This window comes from Hemitrygon akajei, chromosome 7, assembly GCF_048418815.1.
Source record: "Hemitrygon akajei chromosome 7, sHemAka1.3, whole genome shotgun sequence".
NCBI classification, from domain to species: Eukaryota; Metazoa; Chordata; class Chondrichthyes; order Myliobatiformes; family Dasyatidae; genus Hemitrygon; species Hemitrygon akajei.
In genome coordinates this window covers 105779057-105802437 of record NC_133130.1, presented here as the reverse complement: position 1 = coordinate 105802437, position 23381 = coordinate 105779057, and the positions used below count along the sequence as shown (strand labels likewise).

The 23381-nt window shown below is 40.9% G+C and overlaps 1 protein-coding gene across 3 annotated transcripts in view; it reads left to right on the top strand.

Moving 5' to 3' along the window:
* Positions 1–23381, top strand: part of LOC140730760 (endoplasmic reticulum membrane-associated RNA degradation protein-like) — a 52483-nt gene that overhangs the window by 14713 nt on the left and 14389 nt on the right. For 2 of the 3 annotated variants that reach the window (XM_073051617.1, XM_073051615.1), the window contains exons 5-13: positions 5333–5422; positions 5612–5709; positions 8664–8785; positions 10894–11008; positions 16528–16630; positions 19566–19595; positions 20984–21052; positions 22409–22579; positions 22670–22753. In XM_073051617.1, the coding sequence (XP_072907718.1) occupies positions 5333–5422; positions 5612–5709; positions 8664–8785; positions 10894–11008; positions 16528–16630; positions 19566–19595; positions 20984–21052; positions 22409–22579; positions 22670–22753 (882 nt within the window). The remainder of the gene's footprint in view (positions 1–5332; positions 5423–5611; positions 5710–8663; positions 8786–10893; positions 11009–16527; positions 16631–19565; positions 19596–20983; positions 21053–22408; positions 22580–22669; positions 22754–23381) is intronic. The other variant, XM_073051616.1, reaches the window with a different exon arrangement.

The window sequence follows — 23381 nt, the reverse complement described above, 5'->3', positions numbered from 1 at the left end:
ACTGATGCAAAGTACTTATTCAGATCATTCTCCATTTCCTTGTCCCCCATTTCTACCTCTCCAGCATTGTTTTCCAGTGGTCCGATATCTACCCTTGCCTCTCTTTTACACTTGTGTTACTTAAAGAAAGTTTCAGTATCCTCTTTAATACTATTTGCTAGCTTACCTTTGTATTCCATCTTTTCCTTATTGACTTTTTAGTTGCCTGCCGTTTGTTTTTAAAAGCCTCCCAATCCTCTCAACATCCCGCTATTTTTCTGCTCTATTATATACCCTCTCTTTGGCTTTTATGTTGGTTTAACTTTGATTGTCAACCACTGTTGCATGATCCCGCCTTTAGAAGATTTCTGTGGGATGTATCTATTCTGTCCCTACCGAATTGCTCCCAGAAACTCCAGCCATTGCTGCTCTGCCATCATCCCTGCCACTGTCCTTTTCCAATCAATTCTGGCCAACTCCTCTCTCATGTCTCTATACTTCCCTTTATGTTACTGTAATACTGATATATCTGACTTTTGCTTCTCACATTGCAGGGTGAATTCTATCATTTTATTATTGCTGGCTGCTAAGGGTTCCTTTATCTTGAGCTCTCTAATCAATTCCGGTTCATTGCACAACACCCAATTCAGAATAGCTGATCCCCTAGTCTGCTCAAGCATGAGCTGCTCTAAAAAGCCATCTTGTAGGCATTCTACAAACTCCCCTCTTGGGATCCAGCACCAAACTGACTTTCCCAATCTGCCTGCATATTGAAGTCCCTCATGACTATCATAACATTACCCTTTTGATAAGCATTTTCTATCTCCTGTTGTAATTTGTAGACCACATCTTTGCCACTGTTTGGAGAACTATATATTGCTCCCATCTGGGTCTTTTTAACCCTTGCAGTTTTTTTTTTAGCTCTACCCACAACAATTCTTCACCTAATGATCCTATGTCATCTCTTTCTAAGGATTTGATCTAATTTTTTACCAACAGAGCCACCCCACCCCTCTACCTACCTACCTGCCTGTCCTTTTGATACAATGTGTATCCTTGGACATTAACGTCTCAGCTATAATTTTCTTTCAGCCAAGAGTCAATGATGCCCACAACATCATTCATGCTAACCTGTAACTGTGCTACAAGTTTATCAACCTTATTCCATATACTGTGTTCATTCCAATATAACACTTTCAGTCCTGTATTCTCCCTTTTTGATTCTGTTCCCTTTTACATTGCAACTCATCCCGTTGACTGCAATTGTGTTCCGTCATCAGCCTGTCTTTGCTAGCAGTCTCACTACACACTTCCTCTGTTTGTAAACCAACTACCCCATCCTCAGTCCTATGACACTGCCAAAGTAGTACAAACTTTGCTGAACAGCTCAAGCAAACCTGCTCGCAGGATATTGCTCCTCCTCGTGTTCAGGTGTAACTTGTCCCTTTCGTACAAGTCGTACCCTCTCTAGAAGAGATCCCAATGATCCAGAAATCTGAACCCTTCCCCCTGCACCAGTTCCTCAGCCACACATTCTTCTGCCAAATGCTCCTATTCTTGCCTTTGTTGGTGGATGGCATAAATTAATACCCTGATGGTCCTACTTTTCAGCTGTTTACCTAGCTCCGTAAATTCTCTCTTCAGGACCTCCTCACCTTTCCTACCTATGTCATTGGTGCTAATATGTACCAAGATACCTGGCTGCTCACTCTCCTTCTTTAGAATGCTGTCGACCCAATCCGAGACATCCCTGACCCTGGCACCTGGGAGACGACACACCATCCGGGTGTCTTTATCGTGTCCACAGCATTTCGTTTCTATTCCTCTGACTATGGAATCTCCTATCACACTGCAGTCCTCTTCACCTCTCTGCTCTTCTGAGCCACAGAGCCAGACTCCGTGCCAGAGACCCGTGGCTCCCCACGGTAGGTTGACAGTATCCAAAGTGGTATACGTACTACTGAGGGGAACAGCCACAGGGGGACTCTGCACTGGTTGCCCATTTCCCTTCCTTCTCCTGAGGTAGAAGAATAATGATGCAGAATAAAGTGAACTAGATTGAGGTCAAGAGTCCATCTTAATGTACAAGAAGTCTGTTCAATTTTCTGATAATTGTTCAAAGTTAACTTATTGTCAAAGTACATACTTGTCACTATATATGAGATTCATTTTCTACCAGGTATTCACTGTAAATTAAAAAAAACATAAGGTATAGGTGTCAATTTAGGCCATTTGGCCCATTGAGTCTGCTCTGCCATTTCATCATTGCTGATCCAATTTTCCTCTCAACCCCATTCTCCTGCCAGATTTTATATCTCCCTCTATACTGATCACACACCCTCGATCCAGCCATTGACTGTGGTGTCATCAGCAGCAAACGTAACTATGGCATTAGAGCTGTGCTTAGCCTCGCGTTCATTAGTGTAAAGTGAGGAAAGCAGTAGCCTTGTACTGATGGTGATTGTGGAGGAGATGTTGCCAATCTGAACTGACTGGGGTTTGCAGGTGAGGAAGTTAAGGATTTAACTGCAGAAGGAAGTATTGAAGCCAAGCTCTTGAAGTCTACTGGTTAGTCTTGAGTGGATGATAGTATTGAATGCTGAGTTGTAGTTAATGAAAAGCATCCTGATGTATGCATTTTCACTGTCCAGATATTGCAGGGTTGAGTGAAGAGCCAATGATGTTGACCTGTTTTGATGGTAAGTAAGTTGGAGTGGATCCAAGTCGCTCCTCCGGCAAGAGTAGAGATGTTTCATCATCAATCTCTCAAAGCACTTCATCACAGTGGATGTAATTGCTACTGAATGATAGTCATTGAGGCATGTTACCATGTTCTTCTTAGGCACTGATACTCTTACTCTGCCAAACATAGAGTTAAATATTGGTGAACCCTCCAGTCAGTTGACTAGCACAGGTTCCTGAAGGATGCTCTCACTTTGGCCTGAGAGACCTGGAATCACAGGGTTGGCAGAGCTGTGGGAGTTTATGAAAGTGCCTCCATGTTCTGATGGTCAAAGCAAGTATAAAAGGTATTGAGCTCCGCTGAAAGCGTAACCTTGTCACCTGTGTCGCTTGATTTCACCTTGTAGGGAGTAACCTTGAGCTTGGTGGTGCAAGCTCACTGGCTTTTGTATCTTCTGGCCGATGGGAGAGTAGAAAAGAAGGAATGTCTGGGGAGGATGGGGTCTTTAATTATGCTGGCTGCTTTACTACTGAAGCAGCAGAAAGTATGGACAGAGTCCAGAAAGAGGAGACTGGTTTCCGTGATGTGCTGAGCTGTGTCCACAACTCTCGCAGCTTCTTGTGGTCACGCACAGAGCAGTTTCCATACCAAGCCTTTAGGCATCTAGATACTAGATAAAATGCTTTCTATGATTCATTGATTAAAAAATTAGTAAGGGTTCATGCTGAATTTCTTTGGCCTCTTGAGGAAGTGGGGGCATTACTGAGCTTTCTTGGCGCGAGATCAATGTGATTGGACCAGGACACACTCTTGGTGATGTTTACCCTCTCAATCTCAACACTATTGACAGGAGCATGTGTACACCCCCCCCGCCCCCCGAAGTTAATAACCAGATCTTGTTTTGCTGACATTGAGGTAAAGGTGGTTGTCATGACACCATGTTACTAAGGTCTCTGTCTCCTTTCTGTACTTTAACTTATTATTTGAGTTATGACCCAGTATGGTGTATTGTCTGCAAACTTGTAGATAGAGTTGGGCAAAATCTGGCCACACTATTTTGAATGTACAGGGAGTGGAGTAGAAGACACATACTTGTGGGGCACCAGTATTCAGAGTAATCATAGTGAAGGTGTTGTTGCCTATCCTTAATGGTTCTAGACTGTTGGTCAGAAGGTCAAGGATCAATTTGCAAAGAGTCCCAGGTGTGGGAGTTTGGAGAAGAATTTCCTTGGAATCTTATTATTCAAGGCATCATCCCTGCAAAAGATGGCAGAGCTTGTCATCAAAATGTCAATTATAACTGATACCTATGCCCGGCTGGAAGCCCAAGAAGAATTTATTCGTCATGTATGCCAGGAAAGCATAGATCCTTTTCCAATAACCAGTTGTCTAGTGTAGGTATCTTTACTGGCCAGATGCTGCAGAATAGGTCCAGGGAGATGAAGTCTCCTGTAGACTTGTTTTAGTGGTAGGTAAATTGCAGTGCGTTGAAGTTAATGTGTGCAATATCAAAGATAAATGCTGTTTGCAAGGGACAGGATAGGTTGTAGTATAGCCCTATTAAACAATAACCTGCATCCAGAATAGTTAAGGTGGTGAAATATCCCACGTGGCTTCACACAAGTCTGCAGGTTTGACACAAAATACACAAAGTAATAGAGACTTCTAGCTAAAAAATACGTCAAAGTGGTAGAGTTTTCAGGAATAATTTAAAGGAAGGAGGAAAAATGTAGATATGAAGATGTAAGCTGAAAGTCTTGGGCCTTGGCAGCTGAAAGCAAGGCCAATTAATAAATGATTTACAGTGTAGATGGGTCTTCTCCAGAAATTCCTTCTGCATAAGCCTATAGTTCAAAAAGTGGGTAAACCTCATTGTCAAACTTATAACTGGTTTGTCTGTTCCTTCTCAGTACCTTGTTACCAATGTTGAGCAAATGGTTATGGGTGTGTGTGTCTGCATGCACTGAAGACTTGTGAGACAATATCACAGATTCTGAGACAGGGTGTTATGTTGAAGTTGTATAAGACATTGGTGAAGCCTAATTTGGAGTATCGTGTGCAGTTTTGGTTACCTACCTATAGGAAAGATGTAAATAGGGTTGAAAGAGTACAGAGAGTTTATAAAATCTTGCCATCCCTGGAGGGCCTGAGTTATAGGGAAAGATTGAATAGGTTAGGATTTTATTCCTTGGAACGTAGAAGACTGAGTGGAGATTTAACAGAGGGGTAAAGATAGGGTAAATGCAAGCAGGCTTTTTCTACTGGGGTTGGGTGAGACTGCAACTAGAGGTCATGGGTTAAGGCTGAAAGGTGAAAATTTTAAAGGGGAACGTGAGGGGAATCTTCTTCACTCAGGGGGTTGTGATAGTGTAGAATGAGCTGCCAGTGCAAGTGGTTCATGAAAGCTTGATTTCAGTGTTTAAGGGAAGTTTGGATAGGTACATGGATCATTGGGGCAATGGTCCCAATGCAGGTTGATGGAAGTAGGCAGTTTCAATGGCTCGGCACGGACTAGATGGGCCAAAGGGCCTGTTCCAGTGCTGTACTTTTCTAGGACTCTGTTTCTAATGCCTGTCAATTCAAACAAAAGATCCAGCTGCAGATCTGTTCTGGATAGATGTCATTTCTAAGAATGGCTGTTAATAGTAGGCTGATTTTCCTGTGTATTAGGTATTTCTCATGATTGGCAAAGATTGTCCTTTTCTGCTGAGAGACCTGTTGGCCTCACGAGAGCTGGCTACGGTGTTTGGACAAAATGTGGTAAGAATGTGTTTTTTTTTCATGCTGATGTTTGCTGGTGAAGTAAAAGCAAGATTTTTTTTTCTCCTTCAACTAGGCATGCAGATATAAAGTGTGTATTAACTTTGCCTGACTGGCTTTAATACTCTGTGTGATGTGTCTATTAGCTTTTATTGCAGTAAATGATTGGTTTGTTTTGCTCAAATACAGATGAATGTTCTGCGTGTGTTCCTGGGATCACCTCAAAGTTTAAATCTCCGCAATATCTTGTGGCACGGATTTGCAGCGCCTGGAGAAATTCCACCCATGTAAGGATTTTATTTGATGTATGTTTTTGATGTAGGAAGCGAGTGTTGTTACCAAGGCCATCTGTAATAACTTGGAGGGTAGCAGAATTACTGACTGGACATTGTGCAAGCAGGCAGATTTTTATACCCTGAAACTTAACAATAAATGCAAGTGGATACAATGGTAAAGGAGGCTGGGGGAGTGGTGGACTTTGCACAGACTACAGCTGTATAGAACTTATTTAGATCACATTACAACTTCAGGGCATTTCTGGTCACCAAACTTCAGGAAGGATATAGTAACTTTATAACTTATAACCATATAACAATTACAGTATGGAAACAGGCCATCTCGGCCCTTCTAGTTTGTGCTGAACACTTTCTCTCACCTAGTCCCACTGGCCTGCACTCAGCCCATAACCCTCCATTCCTTTCCTGTCCATATACCTATCTATATACCATATACCTATCCATATATAACTTTGTAGAGTTTTTCCAGCATGTTGCCTGAATTGGAGAGTATTAGCTGTAAGGGCTGGTCGCATAAAGTTGGATAGTTTTCTCTGGAGCATCAGGGTCTGAGGGCCTCTTGACCTGATAAAAGCATTTAGAATTGAGAGGTGAAGATAGAGTCTTTTCCCAAGGATGTAATTGTCAAATACTAGAGGGCATAGCCTTAAGGTAGGAAGGGGAATGATTTTAAAGATTTACAAGGCAAGTTTCTATGGTAGGTGCCTGGAATGCTCTACCAGGAGAAATCATTTATATAAACAGGTAGAAAGTAGGGTTTGCAGACTAAATACAGGAATATGGGATTTGTTAGATTGACAACATGCTGGGTTAAAGAGCTTCTTCCTGTGTTGTGCTGTTGTATGTTCTGTGAACCAAATGGATTTTTACTGCAACCTTACTGTCACCATTACTGAAACTAGCACTTCTCTTTAATTCTTGGCTTTTATTTAATTATTAAAATCAAGGCCAAATGGCCAAATCCCTGGGTCTGCAAGTCCACTGGGGAAGTTGGAGGCCCAATGTTGGCAAGTCCACTGTTTCCGTTATTAGAATTTGAAACTCAAGGTGCTGAATTTTTAGAAATGAATAATTCAGAACTCAGCTACTGGGGGTTTAGAGCTGATGTTCCAAAAAGGATACCTGAGGGGTTGAAGACACTGATCCAGATGAAGAGAAACTGGTAGAACAGTGAGCAGTGGGTCTGATATAATTTCAGATTCAGATTGATTAATTTATCACATGGACATCAAAGCATATAGTGAAATGTGTTAACAATCATCACATCCTAGGAATGTGCTGGGGGATGCCTGCAAGTGTCACCACTCATTCCAGCACCAGCAAAGTATGCCCACTATGTTCAGAACACAAGCAACAGCAACATCAAAAATAAACCAGCAGCAAACCAAGACCCTTTCCTTTCTTCCTCCCACCCACTCACATACAGATAGACCTCCAGTGGACTGGCAAATATTGGGCCTCCAACTTCCCCAGTGGACTTGCTGACCCAGAAGTCTGGCCATTTAGCCTTGACTCACCGACTTTGGTCTTCAACATTCGGGTTTTGATCTTCATTATCGACCCCAGTACTCAACAATGATGGGGCCCAAACTCTGGACTTGCCAACCTAGGGTGTCACCAGCCCTCATTTTAACATGATGTACTGCCAGTACAGTGCTATATTAAAAATAATTAAAAAAATCTGAAATAATTTTTTTTTGTTTTGGTGCTGAATTTATGATATGGAAAGCACCCTGTGACCTACTCAAGGAAAACCAGGAACACGTTAAGTGCTAGGGAATCTGGGCTCTTGGACACCTTTGATGCCAATGGAAGGGAATTCATGGATGGAACTTGGATAAATATATACCCTAAATTTCCATAAATCAGAATCAGGTTTATTATCACTGGCATGTTTTGTGAAATTTGTTAACTTAGCAGCAGCAGTTCAATGCAATACATAATATAGAAGAGAGAAAAATATAAGTAAATCAATTACACTATATGTGTATTGAATAGATTTTTAAAAAGTGCAAAAAATGGAAATACCATATATTTAAAAAATGTGAGGGAGGATCCAAGGGTTCAATGTCCATTCAGGAATCGGATGGCAGAGGGGAAGAAGCTGTTCCTGAATCACTGAGTGTCTGCCTTCAGGCTTCTGCACCTCCTACCTGCTGGTAACAGTGAGAAAATGGCATGCCCTGGGTGCTGGAGGTCCTTAATAATGGACGCTGCCTTTCTGAGACATCACTCCCTGAAGATGTCCTGGGTACTTCATAGGCTAATGCCCAAGATGAAGCTGATCAGATTTACAACCATTAGAACCGTAGAACATTACAGCACAGAAACAGACCTTTTGGCCCTTCTTGGCTGTGCTGAACCATTTTTATGCCTAGTCCCACCGACCTGCACCTGGACCATATCCCTCCATACAAGGCACAGAATTCAATTTTTAAAGTGCCTGCTGATCACAAAGAAAAAAAAGTCATTCATGGATTTGCCAAGGTCGTCACTGTTGAAAATCTTAACATGCTGAACGGCTGCATCATATGTGTGATGAACAAGTGTAAGACAAAGACTGGTTATCGGTAGTGTACAGATTCAGAATTGGGAATGGTGGTGATCCCAGGCTATCTCATTATATATTCCAAAAGATGAAACACTTCCTGCCCCAGATAAAGGGTACTCAACCTGTACTTGAAACTATGTCTGTGGTACATCCTCCAGTTATGATGAAATGTTTACATCGTGTTGTGTACATAAGCTCCTGATCTAAAATCTCCAACACTTTTATTGCACTTTGTTCTAATTTTTTAAAGTCACATTGATAGCATGCTGCTAAGTATGCCCACAGAAAAAGAATCTCAGGGTTGTATGTGGTGACATGTATGTACTCTGATAATATGTTTTACTTTGAACATTTAAAACGAGTACGAGTTTCATTGTTGTTCCATTATCGCTAGGTACACCTCTATGCTGCTGTTGCTGACAGCTGGTTTAGGGCAGATACTGCAGACAGAATCCACGCCCCTACATCGACCTTATTTCAGATTGTCACAGTTGGAAGAACTTGCTGTATTTCCTGGTAAGCAACACAAATTGAAGCAGGAAATTAGTTTTGGAACTCTTTGTCGAGCTGGTGAAGGGGAAGGATGTCAGATGGGGAATGCTCCGGTCTTCCCGAGACACAGGACGGTTCAGCACAGACACAGACCCTTCTGCCTGTCTGGTTCACGCCCAGTCCCATTAACCTGCACCCAGACCAGAGCCCTCCATACCCCTTCCATCCATGTAGCTATCCAAATTTCTCTTAAATGTTGAAATCGATGCTGCATCTGCCATTTCTGCTGGCAGCTCGTTCCACACTCTCAATACCTCCTGAGGGAAGAAGTTCCCCCTCCTGTTCTCCTTGAACATTTCACCTTTCACCCAGAACCCATGACTCTCATTCTAGTTCCAACGTCAATGGAAAAAGCCTGCTTGCATTTACCCTATCTATATTCCTCATAATTTTGTATACCTCTATTAAATTTCTCCTTATTCCCCTGTGCTGTAGGGAATAAAGTCCTAACCTCTTCAAACTTTCTCTACTGGGAGCAGGTACATTTCAGTTTGTGGATGGCCGTTGTGGTTGAGCCACTTGGGGAAAGGTAATTCTGGATTGGGTGTTGTGTATTGATTAGGGAGCTTGAGGTAAAGGAGGCAGTGATTGTAATCTGATGGAATTCACCCTGCAGTTTGAAAGGGAGAAGATAAAGTCAGATGTATCAGTATTACAGCAGAGTGAAGGGAATTAGAGAGGCATGAGAGAGGAGTTGGCCAAAGTTGATTGGAAGGGGGACATAGCAGGGATGATGGCAGAACAGCAATGGCTAGAGTTTCTGCGGGCAGTTTGGAAGGCACAGGGTAGAGGCAACCTGGCTGAAGTCAGAAACAGCATAAAAGCAAAAGAGAAGGGGATATATTATAGCAAAAACCAGTGGGAAGTTAGGTAATTGGGAAATTTTTAACTGCCAATAGAAGGCAACTAAAAAGTCATAAGGCAAGAAAAGATGAAATATGAAGGTAAGCAAGCCAGTAAGAGGATACCAGAAGTTTTTTTTCTGATACTTAAAGAGTAAATCAGAGGGGGGAGTGGATATCGGACCACTGGAAAATGATGGTGCAGAGAGAGTAATGGGAGACAAAGAAATGGTGGACAAACTTGAGTATTTTGCGTCATGAAAGACACTAGCAGTATGCCAGCAATTAATTTCAGAAACAGTACTTCAATAAAAGTGATGTGATCCAGTTGTCTACCACAATTGCTGGTACACATTCGAAGTCTAGCACTGTGCTGGGACTCGAATTTTCCTGCCAGACACCTAGCAGACCTTTTACACGACCCTGAGGCTGTCTCCCTATTAGCTGCCGATAATGTGCAGTTCAGCAAAAGGTGTTGAAAATATTCCTAAAATGCATTTTCTGAAGTCGCAAGAGCGATTTACCATGGTGTCAGAAGACCAGGCTTGATTGCTATACATAATACAAGCCTGTTCATCCTCTGCCCCTCTTGTTAATCCAGCCTGTATAAGATTCATGATGGTACTAGACTAGCAGATTTTCCAATTCATCAGTGTTGTTTGAACTGGTACTCAATTTGCTACTTTCAAAAAATATTACCCAGCATCTGGTAAGCTTCACAGGAGCATAGCAATCAGTAGTTGACGAGCCAGAGGCAGACCATCAGGATTGGAATAAGACTTAGGAGCAGAAGTAGGGCATTCAGCCCATCAAGTGCTCCACCATTCCATCATGGCTGATTTATTTTCCCTCTCAACCCCATTCTTCTGCCTTCTCTCCGTATCCTTTGATACTCTGACTAATCAAGAACCTATCAGCCTTTGCATTAAATATACCCAATGACTTGGCTTGCACAGCCTTTGGTGGCAATGAATTCCACAGATTCACCACCCTCTGGGTAAAGAAATTCCTCCTCATCTCTGTTCTAAAGGGAATTCATTCTATTCTTTATAAAATGACTTTGTTCATTCTATATAAATTTACATGGAATAATTACTAACCTTTCTTTTGTTGCAAGTGAAGAAAATTGCTTTTCATTTCAAGCAGTAAAGTAGGGTATTGAAGATTTCTCTGCTAGCAAAATGATCTGAAATACAGATGTAAAATTCTTTGTTGTTTTTCCTAAAACAGATATTAATGAGGAAGCTATTGCTTTGGCCGAAGACTTCATTGATAAATCTGGTTTTGTAGTGGAGATCATGCAACCTTACTGGAGAGAGGCACTTGAAGCTTACAGAAATCAAAGGTAGTTTTGAAATTCATTGTACATTTATACAAAATGTGAATTGTGTCCTTTATTGCTAATTGTGTAAGGATCGTTTCTTGGAAAAAAAACACACCAAAAGCAGGAAGACAAAATCTGATTTTTGCTGCACTGGCACTAGTCCTATTGATAAGATTTTAAACTGGAGTGCCGTCTTCTCTCCCAAGCAGTTATTCAGTGACTGTAGTTGAGATAATGGTAACATAGTAGTGTGCGTGATGCTATTCCAGCTCGGGTTGTCAGAGTTCGGAGTTCAATTCTAGTGTTGTTTGTAGGGAGTTGGTACGTCCTAACTATGAACCATGGGGTTTCCTCCTACGTTCCAAAAATGTGCCCATTTAATAGGTTAATTGGTCATCGTAAATTGTCCTGTAATTAGGCTAGTGCTCAATAGGTGGGTTGCTGGGCAGTGTGACTCGGGCTGGAAGGGCCAGTTCTGTGCTATACCTCTAATAAATAAAATTGGGAAATTCTTCCAAATATAGACGTTTAAAAACAAAATCTTGTTATTATCATTGCCCTTTCAAATAAAGCTGTAAAGCTTGTTTGTCTATTAAGCTTCTGTAGAACATACTAAGGTTGTGAAAGCCTCTATAGTTATAAAGTAAATAGAGTGACGATATCCCTGTAGTCACTGAGCTGGATGTGGGACATATGACTTGCATTGAAGAGTCTGTTGTGCACCAAGCAGTCAAACAACTCATAAAACAGAGACACAAGGTGCTGGAATCTGGAGCAACAATCTGTTGGAAAACTTCAGTGGGTCAAGCAGCATCTGTTGTAGTGTAGGGGGTTGGGGGAGGAATAGTCAATGTCTTGGTCCTGTGCAGGGTCTCAACCTGAAATGCTGACATTTCCTCTCCAGCTCAGTGGCATTATACTATTGCATTTTTAACGACATATATATATATATATATATATCTATATATACAAACACACACAGTAAGATACTGTTTCCACTTCACAAATGCCCCCTCACCTGCTGAGTTTCTCCAGCAGATGGGTTTGTTACTCATGTTCAGATTTATTGTCATTCAACTGTACACATGTGTACAACAAAATGAAACAACGTTCCCCAGGGACCAAGGTGCAAAATGCAGTACATGTATCACAAACACCACATAAAATAATATTATGCATACAAATAAAAAAAGTATTCTGTAGATGTAGAAGCTGATGTAAAGTGCGAAAATGATATATAATTAAATATACAACATATAATGCTACTGGAACTGTCATAAATAAAGTGTACTGGGTAGTAACAGTGTGTTCAGAGTATCACAGTCTGGGGGAACAATCTATTTAAAACGGGGTTACCAAGATTGTATTCCAACACAGAAGGATAGATTGCTGGCAGGGCACTAATAGTCCCACTGTGGAACAGAAAATCTGAAGAGCAGCATCTACTGTCCTCTCTGTATGTACACAGCTGTGCAGCGAGCTACACAGCTTCCCAAAAATCACCCAATAGAAGCTTTCCGCAGTAGTTTTTTTCTGTGAAACTGCAGAGAATTAAATAAAATATGTATTAAATTCAATAGAAATCATTGTGCACCTGAATATACTAATACCATTGATTACTCTCACAACTGGTGTTAAACAAGGTAGTACATGTGCACAGCACTCCATAACTACATAGTGTAAGCAAGAGTAAAACTCGTGTCGCAATGATAAACTTAAACATATACTTCCTTCAAAATATATTTACTAAATGTTTACCAATATTACCAAAAACTCAAGACCCACAGATATTGCTATTTTAAGGGCAAATAAACACAGTTAGGAAATGATATAACAAAACAGTTTATGTATAGGAAGTGATGTTTATGCAAAATGAACTGTGCCTGTAGAGGCAAGAATACAGCATTTCCAACAAGCACTGCATGGAATAATATTAAATATGTAGAAGGAAATATAAAACTCAAGAGATTCTGCAAATGCTGGAAATCCAGAGTAGCACACAGAATTCTGGAGTAACTCAGCAGGTCAGGCAGCATCCATAGAGAGTTACCATTTTCAGCTGAGACTCATGGCCTGAAACAGTGGCTTTTTTTGTTCCTCTCCATAGTGCTGCCTGGCCTGCCATATAACCATATAACAATTACAGCATGGAAACAGGCCAACTCAGCCCTTCTAGTCCGTGCTGAACGCTTACTCTTACCTAGTCCCACTGACCCGCACTCAGCCTATAACTCTCCATTCCTTTCCTGTCTATATACCTATCCAATTTTGCTTTAAATGACAATATTGGTGGGATTAGTTTGGATTAGCATCATGATTAGAACGGATAAGGTGTGTAGAAGGGCTTGTTCCAACATTGAACTTCCTGTGCTAACTAGCATTAAAATATGGCAACACATTGAAATCCTAACCAGTAAGCAACATGAAAGCCAGGGAGAATACCATAGCTCCAGATTCTTAATATAATTTAAAAAATCAATATCTTAATAGTAAGGAGACTGTCAAATTGATAGAAATCACTGACTATCAACATTAGGAAACATTTTAGACAGCCTCTCCTTTGTCAAATAGTAACGATGTACAATTTTAAATTGAATTAAAGAGTGATTAGCACAAATCAAAGAAGAGTTAACCAACTTCAAAATTCGCAACCAATCTTCTGTTATCAGGGTCATGTTAAGCTCTCTCTCTCAATCTTGCTTAATCTTAAGTGAAGGGTAATTGTGCTGTTGTAACAATAAATTATAAATTTTCCCAATAAAACCCTTCACTAAAGGATTCATTTTTAAAATAATATCTAACAGGTCAGAATCTTGTATATATGGAAAATTACTTAAGTAATTTTGTAAGAAGTGTCTGACCTGAAGATATTGGAGGAAATGTGAATACGAGAGAGAGTATTTAGTTATTAATTTCTTTAAAAAACATCATCTTGGAACAGATCCATGAAGGAATAAACACCTTTATTCCTCCAAAGAAGAAAGGTACGATCACTTAATGAAGGTTTAAATAAATAATTTTGATAAATTAAACTAAAAAGTTTAAATTTTTTAAGATTAAAAAAATTACGAAACTGGAGCCAAATTTGTAATGACTGCTTAATCACCGGATATAAATTTAAGTTGGTAATTTTGGCCAGTTGTACAGGTAGAGAAGCTCCTAATAATGAGGTTAAGTGAAACTGTTTCACAACATTCAATTCCAAATCAGTCTAAGGGTGATCACAGATTGTACATCTGTGCGCCAGTTAGTCCCGACGAAAGGTCTCGACCCGAAACGTCAACAGTGCTACATGCACGTGCAGGTCAACTCTTTGAGTGATTGTGCAGAAAGATTGAAGTTAATAACTCATCTCTTACCTTAAGCCACAAACTTATCAATCACCCCTGATGAGTTGTTACCTTCAAGCTTTCTGCATAATCTCTCAGAGTTGAGTTGCATGTGCATGTAACGAGAGCTGTATAAATCATCTCCTTCTACCTTAGGCCACAAACTTATCAATCACTCCTCATAATTTTGCCTCTGACTTTAAGGAGTTTGTATGTTCTTCCTGCGACCAAGTGGATTTTCTCAGGATGTTCTGGTTTAGTTGATTAATTGGTTATGTGGATGTAATTTGGTGGTGCAGGCTCATTGAATTGTTGGGGCCTGTTACTGTATTGTATCTCTAAATGACAAAATAAAATGAAAACTGATTATCACAAAAAAAAAAAATGACAATATTGAACCTGCATCTACCACTTCTACTGGAAGCTCATTCCACACAGCTACCACTCTCTGAGTAAAGAAATTCCCCCTCATGTTACCCTTAAACTTTTGCCCCCTGTCTCAACTCATATCCTCTTGTTTGAATGGAAACAATGGAAACTCAATGGAAAAAGCCTATCCACGTCAACTCTATCTATCCCCCTCATAATTTGAACTCCTATACTCAATGCTCTGATTTATAAAGGCCAACATACCAAAAGCTTTCTTCACCACCCTATCCACATGAGGTTCCACCTTCAGGGAACTATGCACCATTATTCCTAGATCACTCTGTTCTACTGCATTCCTCAATGCCCTACCATATACTATGTATGTCCTATTTGGATTATTCCTACCAAAATGTAGCACCTCACATTTATCAGCATTAAACTCCATCTGCCATTGCTCAGCCCACTCTTCTAACTGGCCTAAATCTCTTTGCAAACTTTGAAAACCTACTTCATTATCCACAACGCCACCTACCTTAGTATCATCTGCATACTTACTAATCCAATTTACCACCCCATCATCCAGATCATTAATGTATATGACAAACAACATTGGACCCAGTACAGATCCCTGAGGCACACCACTAGTCACCGGCCTCCAACCTGATAAACAGTTATCCACCACTACTCTCTGGCATCTCCTATTCAGCCACTGTTGAATCCATTTTACTACTTCAATATTAATACCTAACGATTGAACCTTCCTAACCTTCCATGGAGAACCTTGTCAAAGGCCTTACTGAAGTCCATATAGACAACATCCACTGCTTTACCCTCATCAACTTTCAACAACTCATTAACTGCTGAGTTGCTTAAAGAAAAATTGAATCTGCTAGTTAGTTGCTCTAAAATTTGACCTTTAAATTCAGAAGGCAATGCTCAGTCATTTTGTAGGGTGGGTAGGAGTGAGGAGAATGTGAAAACTAATTTCTTATTTTCTAGATTACCATTTTTTAAAAATGTCCTCATCTAGTTCACCTGTGTCATTCAGGGCCCTTATCCGCTCTGTCAAGAGTGACCACAGATCCAGAGCAATGGGGTTGACTCATTGCCCCTGAAATGTTGTGGCAAGCTGTCAGTAATTGAAAACAAAAACTGCATCTGTTGGAAATCTGAAATCAAAGCAGAAAATTCTGGAAATGTTCAGGAGATCCAGTAGTTTCTATGGTCCTCAACTTGTAACTTTTAAGACTTTCTTCCTGACCTGATAACTATTTATTGCTTTGGTTTTCATAGGAACTCCATTCAGTTCATTTTCTGCCCTTGCCGAGACTTTCAAGTAATGGACTCTGGCCGTGATACGGGGAGACCTATTGCCAAGAGCTCCAAGTTCTTCTCTGCTGCAACATCCAATCTGAACATTATAAAAAGTGAAATGACTTATTTTTTAAGGTGACCTGAAGAGAGTTTAGGGGGTTGTCAGAAATAGTTTTCCTGCACAGTGTGTGGTAGGTACTTGGAATGGGCAAGGTGGTAGAGATTGGTACATTAGGGACATTTAAGAGCCTCGTAGTTTGGTATATGGATGAAAGAAGGACATGGGCTGCGTAATAGGAAAGAGTTACGTTGACCTTGGAGTAGGATAAAATGTCGGCATAACATCGTGGTGGACCGAAGGGCTTGTGCTTGCTATGTTCTATTTCAAGGCAAGGCTTTGTCAAATACAGAAACTGCAACATTTTGGCCATTCTAGCTATGTATCACATGATCACAAATAATATAGGAGGCATTTCTTGTTGCCAGGGCATTATTCGGTCCATAGTGATCTGATACTTGTTTCCACAGGTATGCGGACTGTGTAATACTACTACTACCTCAGCTGGAAACTGGACTCCGCAAGCTTTTCACAGTAGTTAATAATTGTCCCAATAGGCTTCTAACCGCAGAGGTAAATACATTCATATCTGTGGAGCTTAGGGCAAATCAGTTAAATGTCAGGATATTTACACAGGAATGAGAGCAATTCAAGAGCAGTCTATTGGTTGCATTGTGCTTGTGGCTCGTTATTTAAATACATGAACTTAGAGTCGTACAGCATTACAGCACAGAAACAGGTCCTTAAGCCTTTCTAATTCATGCTGAACTGTCTAGTCCCAATGACTCAGACTGTAGTCCCTCCTCATACCTCTCCCATTCATGTACTTAACCAAATTTCTCTTAAGTGTTGCAAATGAACCTCCATCCACTTCTGCTGGCAGCTCGTTCCACACTCACATCACTCTCTGAATGAAGAAATTCCCCCTCATGTTTTTCTGAAATATTTCATCTTCTTACCCCTAATATATGACGTAGTTCCAGTCTCACGCAACCTCTGTGGAGAAAGCCTGCTTGCATTTGTCTTATCTATACGCCTCATAATTCTGAATAACTCTTATCAAATCTCCCTTCATACTCCTGCACTTCAGGGAATGAAGTCCTAACCTATTCAACCTTTCTCCATTACGCAAGTCCTCAAGTCCCACCAACATCATTGTAAAACTTTATTGGCTCAGGAATCATGGGAGTTGTATGTCACCCCTCACATGGCAGAGTTAGAAATGAGAGCTGAGATCATAAGGGCTGCTTTACAGCAATTGCAAATTATTTCCAGTGTTATATCTTCAATTTGTAGAAGCCATTAGTGAAAACACTGATTGTAGAACCTTCCAAAGATGTTGAAATTCTAGACCTTCCCGAGTGCAAAAACATAATCAGCCCAAATACGGTATCAGCTATTTACTTGCCCTTATTACCTTTATTTCTTATGCTTTCTACCCCAAGCTTCTATGCCCTGCTGCTACCTAGAAGGGTTACTTTGTCACCCAATCGGAGTCTCCTTGTGTTCAGGTACTCCAGCACCCAGTGTCACTTTATGTACATACAATCAATCTACCTATATAAGCTAAACTTAAAGTATAAATGGCCACACTCAACAGTTGTTGTTCACTGTGTTTTATAGGATTGCTTTTTTTAAATGCTTATTATGTTTTTTACACTGCATTGGATCTGGAGTTTTATACCCGAGTACTGACGAATGACAATAAGCGATGTTGAATCTTGATTTGCCCAGTTTATGATATTGCTGGGAAGGCCCATGAGAAGATGGCGCTGAGCCATCTTCCGGCACGACTGTAGTCCTTCTGGTGATGATGTTCCTCTAACAGGTTCCCAACCATTTTTTATGCCGTGGACCCTTAGCGTTAACTGAGGGGTCCGTGGACCCCAGGTTGGGAACCGCTATCCTATAGTAAATGAGAATTTCAGGATTTGGATCCAGATGATGAAGGAATGGCAATGTGTTTCCAAGCTAGGATGATGTGTAACTTTTTAATTTGTAGGTGGATTTTGAACTCAGTTTCTCAAGCTGTATGTAGCCAAGCTTTTAGCTCAGCTGCTAAATTTAAAGATCTAGATAAGATGACCAACACAGCCTCACCTGGTTTCACCTATACCTGCCAGCTTGTACTTGTTCTCCTTCCCCTTGCCACCTTATTCTAAAATGTGCTTGGGACAGCCTGCAATTGCCACCATGATTCTGGGGCTAACAAAGCCTGACAAAAACTCACTACCTTAACCATATGTCTTTGGAATATTGGAGGAAACCGGAGCACCAGGAGGAAACCCACGGGGCCTCAGGGAGAATGTACAAACTCCTTGCAGACAGCTGCAGGAATTAAACCCCAATCTTGGCATCAGGTGCTGTAAAGCATTACACTAACCACTATGCTACCACCCCGCCTGTTAACTGCTGCACTTGGAAAACACAGATTATTGGATTTCTAGTACTGTGTAAAAGTCTGAGGCATATAGATAGGGTCTCTAAGACTTGCACAGTGCAGTATCTATTCATTTACTTAGCAATACTGTACAGATTAGGCCCTTCTGCCCTTTGAGCAGTGCTTTTCCAGCAACTCCACAACCCTGATTAACCGTAACCTCATCACGGGACAATTTACAATGACCAGTTAACCTACCCAGTACATCTTTGGACTGTGGGAGGAAACTGGAGCTCCTGGGAGCCACAGGGATGATGTAGAGTGATTCCTCACAGAATTGAACTCTGAACTCCAGAGCACTCTAAGCTGTAATAGAGCCATATTAATGCTACCAAGGCACCCAAATTCCAACATCCCACTTACCTGGCTTCATTTACCTCAATGGAGCTATATATTTGGTTTGGCTTGCTTTATTTTGCTTTATCCTGTTTTGTTTTCTTGGTCTATAGAGGTAGATGAACAAGTAGATTGAGGTGTAAATCTGTGATTGCTTACTGTATGTATTGACATGTGAAGTCAACCATGCATTCAGAAGATGGAGGGGGTTAACAGTGCTCATGATTATACACGTGATGGGCTGTTAGTCTATTACCAAGCTGCATATAGCCACAAGGGTGTTGGGGGAGGTGTGAAAGGAGGCTGTGAAACTCTGCAGTCCATCATCCCTATCCAGAACCCATTTGGTGTTAGTGTGCCTCTAGGAACAGGGTAAAGATTCTCTCATGGAGACATCTGAAACAGGATAGCTGGAAGGAAGAGGAAAGTTTTAAAGTAAAAGAAAATGCTTTATGTAATAGAAATGTGAGACATAATCAAGAAATTCTGAGCTGGTCAGGGTAGTATCTGCTAGAAAAACAGTTATTGTTTCTTATCCAGTTAAACCACTTCCTAAGTATTCCACCATTTTTCTATTTCAAAGTATAATTGCACATTTGGTTTGTGAATCTCTCTGTACCTGATTTTTTGTTTGTATTTAGAGAATCTGATGTTTTGGTTGATGTGTGACATATTTATTGCAAGAAAATTGATGCTTTAAATATATTCTAAATTCTATTTCTTTTGTTGCAGTCCACAACGCTTTACACCACGTTTGATGAAGTAAGTCTGGACTTTATTTGGAAACTGCAACTACTGTCTTCTCAGAACCAGTTATCTACTGAGGGTTGGAGGAGTTGTAAAATTATGCACACGATAAGAGGCATTGGCCTATTGAGCCAGCACAAATTCGAAAGCCTGTGCTTTACAATTTCCTACCACTGCACTGCATGTATTTCTCTTCAAAAATATCCAGTTCCTTTTTTAAAGTAACATTGAAACTGCTTCGACCAGGCTTTAATGTAATACATTGCCAATGAGTTAAATCCTTTGCAAGGTTATTTACTAATTACTTTCAATCTAACTACTGACCCACTTGCTAATGATAGTTCTGTTCACAATGGCAAGGACATTAGTACCACAATTATCATTGTGTCCATGTAACCATCAGCTCCAGTAAATATCGATCATGGCGTCAGAACAAGACAGAGAGTATACAGTTCTGCCGAAGGGTCTCGGCCTGAAACATTGACTGTACTCTTTTCCTAGATGCTGCCTGGCTTGCTGAGTTCCCCCAGCATTTTGTTTGTGTTGCTTGGATTTCCAGCATCTGCAGATTTTCTCTTGTTTGTGAGTGTACGAGAAGTCTAAGATTACTCTACAATGCATTGCTAATTCAAAAAGTGCATTAAATGAGGTTGTTAAGTTGCAGTCACAGTTTGCCAAGATATTGCAAGTCTGTTTGGCAATGAGAAGCTAATAAGGGCAGGAAAGAGTTTCAGATATTCCGAGATACAGGGTAGTTGTTTATTATTGTCACGTGTACTGAGATACTCTGAGAAGCTTTGTTTCACTTGCCATCCACTTAGTTCATTACAGAACATGAGTATATTGCAGTATTACAAAAGAAAGAGTGATGACAGAACGTGGGATAGAAGTAGCAGAACATCTGGCCTTATGGGCCTCTGCTGTGCTAAAGACATGTTCTATGTCATTTGCTTTCTGAACTGCTGAGTCCAGTTGTATGAGGAGAATGCAGGAAATTATTACTAAAACGATTCCTGAATAGCCTAGGGAAGATGGATGGTACTATTTGGAGCGCGTTTACAAAGCAAGGCACTAGCGATATGCAGAGTAAGAACAAACATTCAGAGAATGGAGGTGGTTGAACAAGACATTAAAAAAGTGATATGTAGAGAAATATTTTATAGTAACAATGGTTTTGGTTAGGAAAGCTCTGTGTGGCCCAGTGTAGTGTTGGGCCATTCAGAAGGAGTTGGTCAGTATCTGAAAGGGAAGAATTTGTAGCTTTATGGGGAATGGGACGAGCCAAGGTGCTTGCTCTAAACTGGTATGGATGTGGAATCGAATGGCGACTAGCTGTTACCGTTGTGTGATGTGCTTTCATAAGTGATCTGAAACCAATGAGGTTCACTGGTTGCTCTTTACAGATGCTGGCGAAATACCTAGAGAAAGGTGATACAAATCAACTTCCAACAGCCCTGGGAGATCCTATAGTGGTATGTCCCACAATGACAAACTGCATTTGATAAATATGTACAGCACTGGTTGAAGGGGGAAAAGCACAAGTGTATCGATACAATTTCCAGGCATGTTTGCTTAGAGCGTGGTGAAATTGGGCTGGTTGAAGCAAATGTGCATCATCACAGAGTGAGAAAGCTCAGAGGCAAGCCTGCAAATACCTTGTGCCTGAGTAACATCACAACTGTAGGTCCTGTGATGGGTATAATGTGTCTTCAGCAGCGTTCCCCTTTGTTCCCACAGAGAGTAATTACAATTATGCCATCAAGATCTTATCTCGTTGTTTGCGACCAGTAAGTAGATGAGAATGATTAAAATGAAAGATTAGTTTTATTTGCCACATGTACATCAAAACATACAGATTTGTTTGCTTCAAATCAAATCAGCGAGGACTGTACTGTGGGGGCAGCCTGCAAATGTTGCCAACGTAGCATCCTCACGACTGACTTTGTATGTCTTTATGCCCTTGGAATGTGGGAGGAAACTGGAGCAGCCATGGGAAACCTGTGCGGCCATAGAAAGAACATTCAAACTCTTTCAAGACAATGGCAGGAATTGATCAGTGATCTCTGATGCTGATATATTGTTACACAGAACATTACAGCACAGTAAAGGCCCTTCGACCCATAATATTGTGAAGACCTTGTATCCTACTCTTAAGATCAATCTAACTCTTCCCTCCTACATAACCCTCCATTTTTTATTAATCATCCACGTGCCTATATAAGAGTTTCTTAAATATCGCTAATCTGCCTCTATCACCGCCCCAGGCAGGGTGTCCCATACACCCACCACCCCAGGCAGGGTGTCCCATACAGGCAGGGTGTTCTATACACCCACCGCTGTCCTCTAAAATTCACCTCTAACATCCACACCTATACTTCCCTCCAATCACCTTAAAATTATGCCCCATTGGATTAGCCATTTCTGCACTAGAAAAAAATCTCTGGCTGTCCACTCGATCTACTATGTGTCTCGTATCACATTGTACACTTCTATCAGTCATGTCTCATCCTGCATTGCTCCAAAGAAAAAAGCCCTAGCTTGCTCAACCTATCTTCATAAGATAAGTCTTTGAGTCCAGGCAGCATCCTGGTAATTCTCTTCTGTAGAACTTCCACATCCTTCCTAACAAAGTAGTTCTGCTAACTACTGTGCAACTGTGCCACTCTATTTAGTTTTTGGCATCTAGGATAAGGAGCCTCTTGGGGCAAGTACTATGAAGATGATTAAAGGCTGTCACTATTTAGGGAAGGGCTAGTGGGATTTGACGGTATTGGAGAAGACATCATGAGAATACAGGGTTAATATCAATGATTTTGCATTCCATATAGGAAATCCTTTGGGATCTTTTAAACCATCAAGAGGGTCCCCGAATCCGCGACCACTTGAGTCATGGCGAGCTGGATTTGAACACGTTTCCTGAGGAAATGGCCAGTCACGTGGTAGCACTGGCCATTGTTCTATTACATCGCTGCTGTAGAAAAGGAAATGAAAATGTCACGGTAACTGGCTAATTCTTCCATTCACCATTCTGTTAAGTGACAGTCATGTGTACGTTTGATGTGGGCTGATGCGTGCTTCATTGAATATAGGAAAGTGAGTGCTTGAAGGCGATCATCAGTTCGATGGATTCGTACTGCTCTCGGTTCCATCCCATTGGAAGACTTAAACAGCAGGTACTCAGTTCTTTCCTACTGCTTTATTAGATTAAAACCTCCAGGAGGAATTTCTGTTCCTGTTCAACATTTAAGTCTTGTAAAGATTTTCTGACATTTGCAGAACAGAATAATGGCACACTGGCCTGGAGCAAAGGCAAGAGGTGTAATCTGTCCTGTCTGTACTGTTAACTTAATTGAAGGTGATTGATTTTCTAAAACACTGTGTAGGTGTAATGGTCTTCAGAGATTCAGTATTTATTTTGCTGGTTGCGTAAAATATTTGCAGGAGAACAAAGGGGTCAGCATTATTCATTAGACAGCTGCTTCAGTGCTGTCTTGGCACTCACCACCTTCAAACTAATTTAGTATGTTAGACCATAAAACATTGGAGCACAGTTAGGCCATTTGGCCCATCAAGCCTGCTCCACCTTTCCATCATGGCTGATCTATTGTCTCTTTTAGCCCCTTTCTCCTGTCTTCTCCCCATAACTTTTGATGTCCTGACTAATCAAGAACATATTCACCTCTGCTTTAAGAATACCCAATGACTTGGGCTTCATGGCTGTCTGTGGTAATGAATATCACAGTGTCACCACGCTCTGGTTAAAGAAATTCCTCCTCATCTCTGTTTTGAGGGATATCTTTC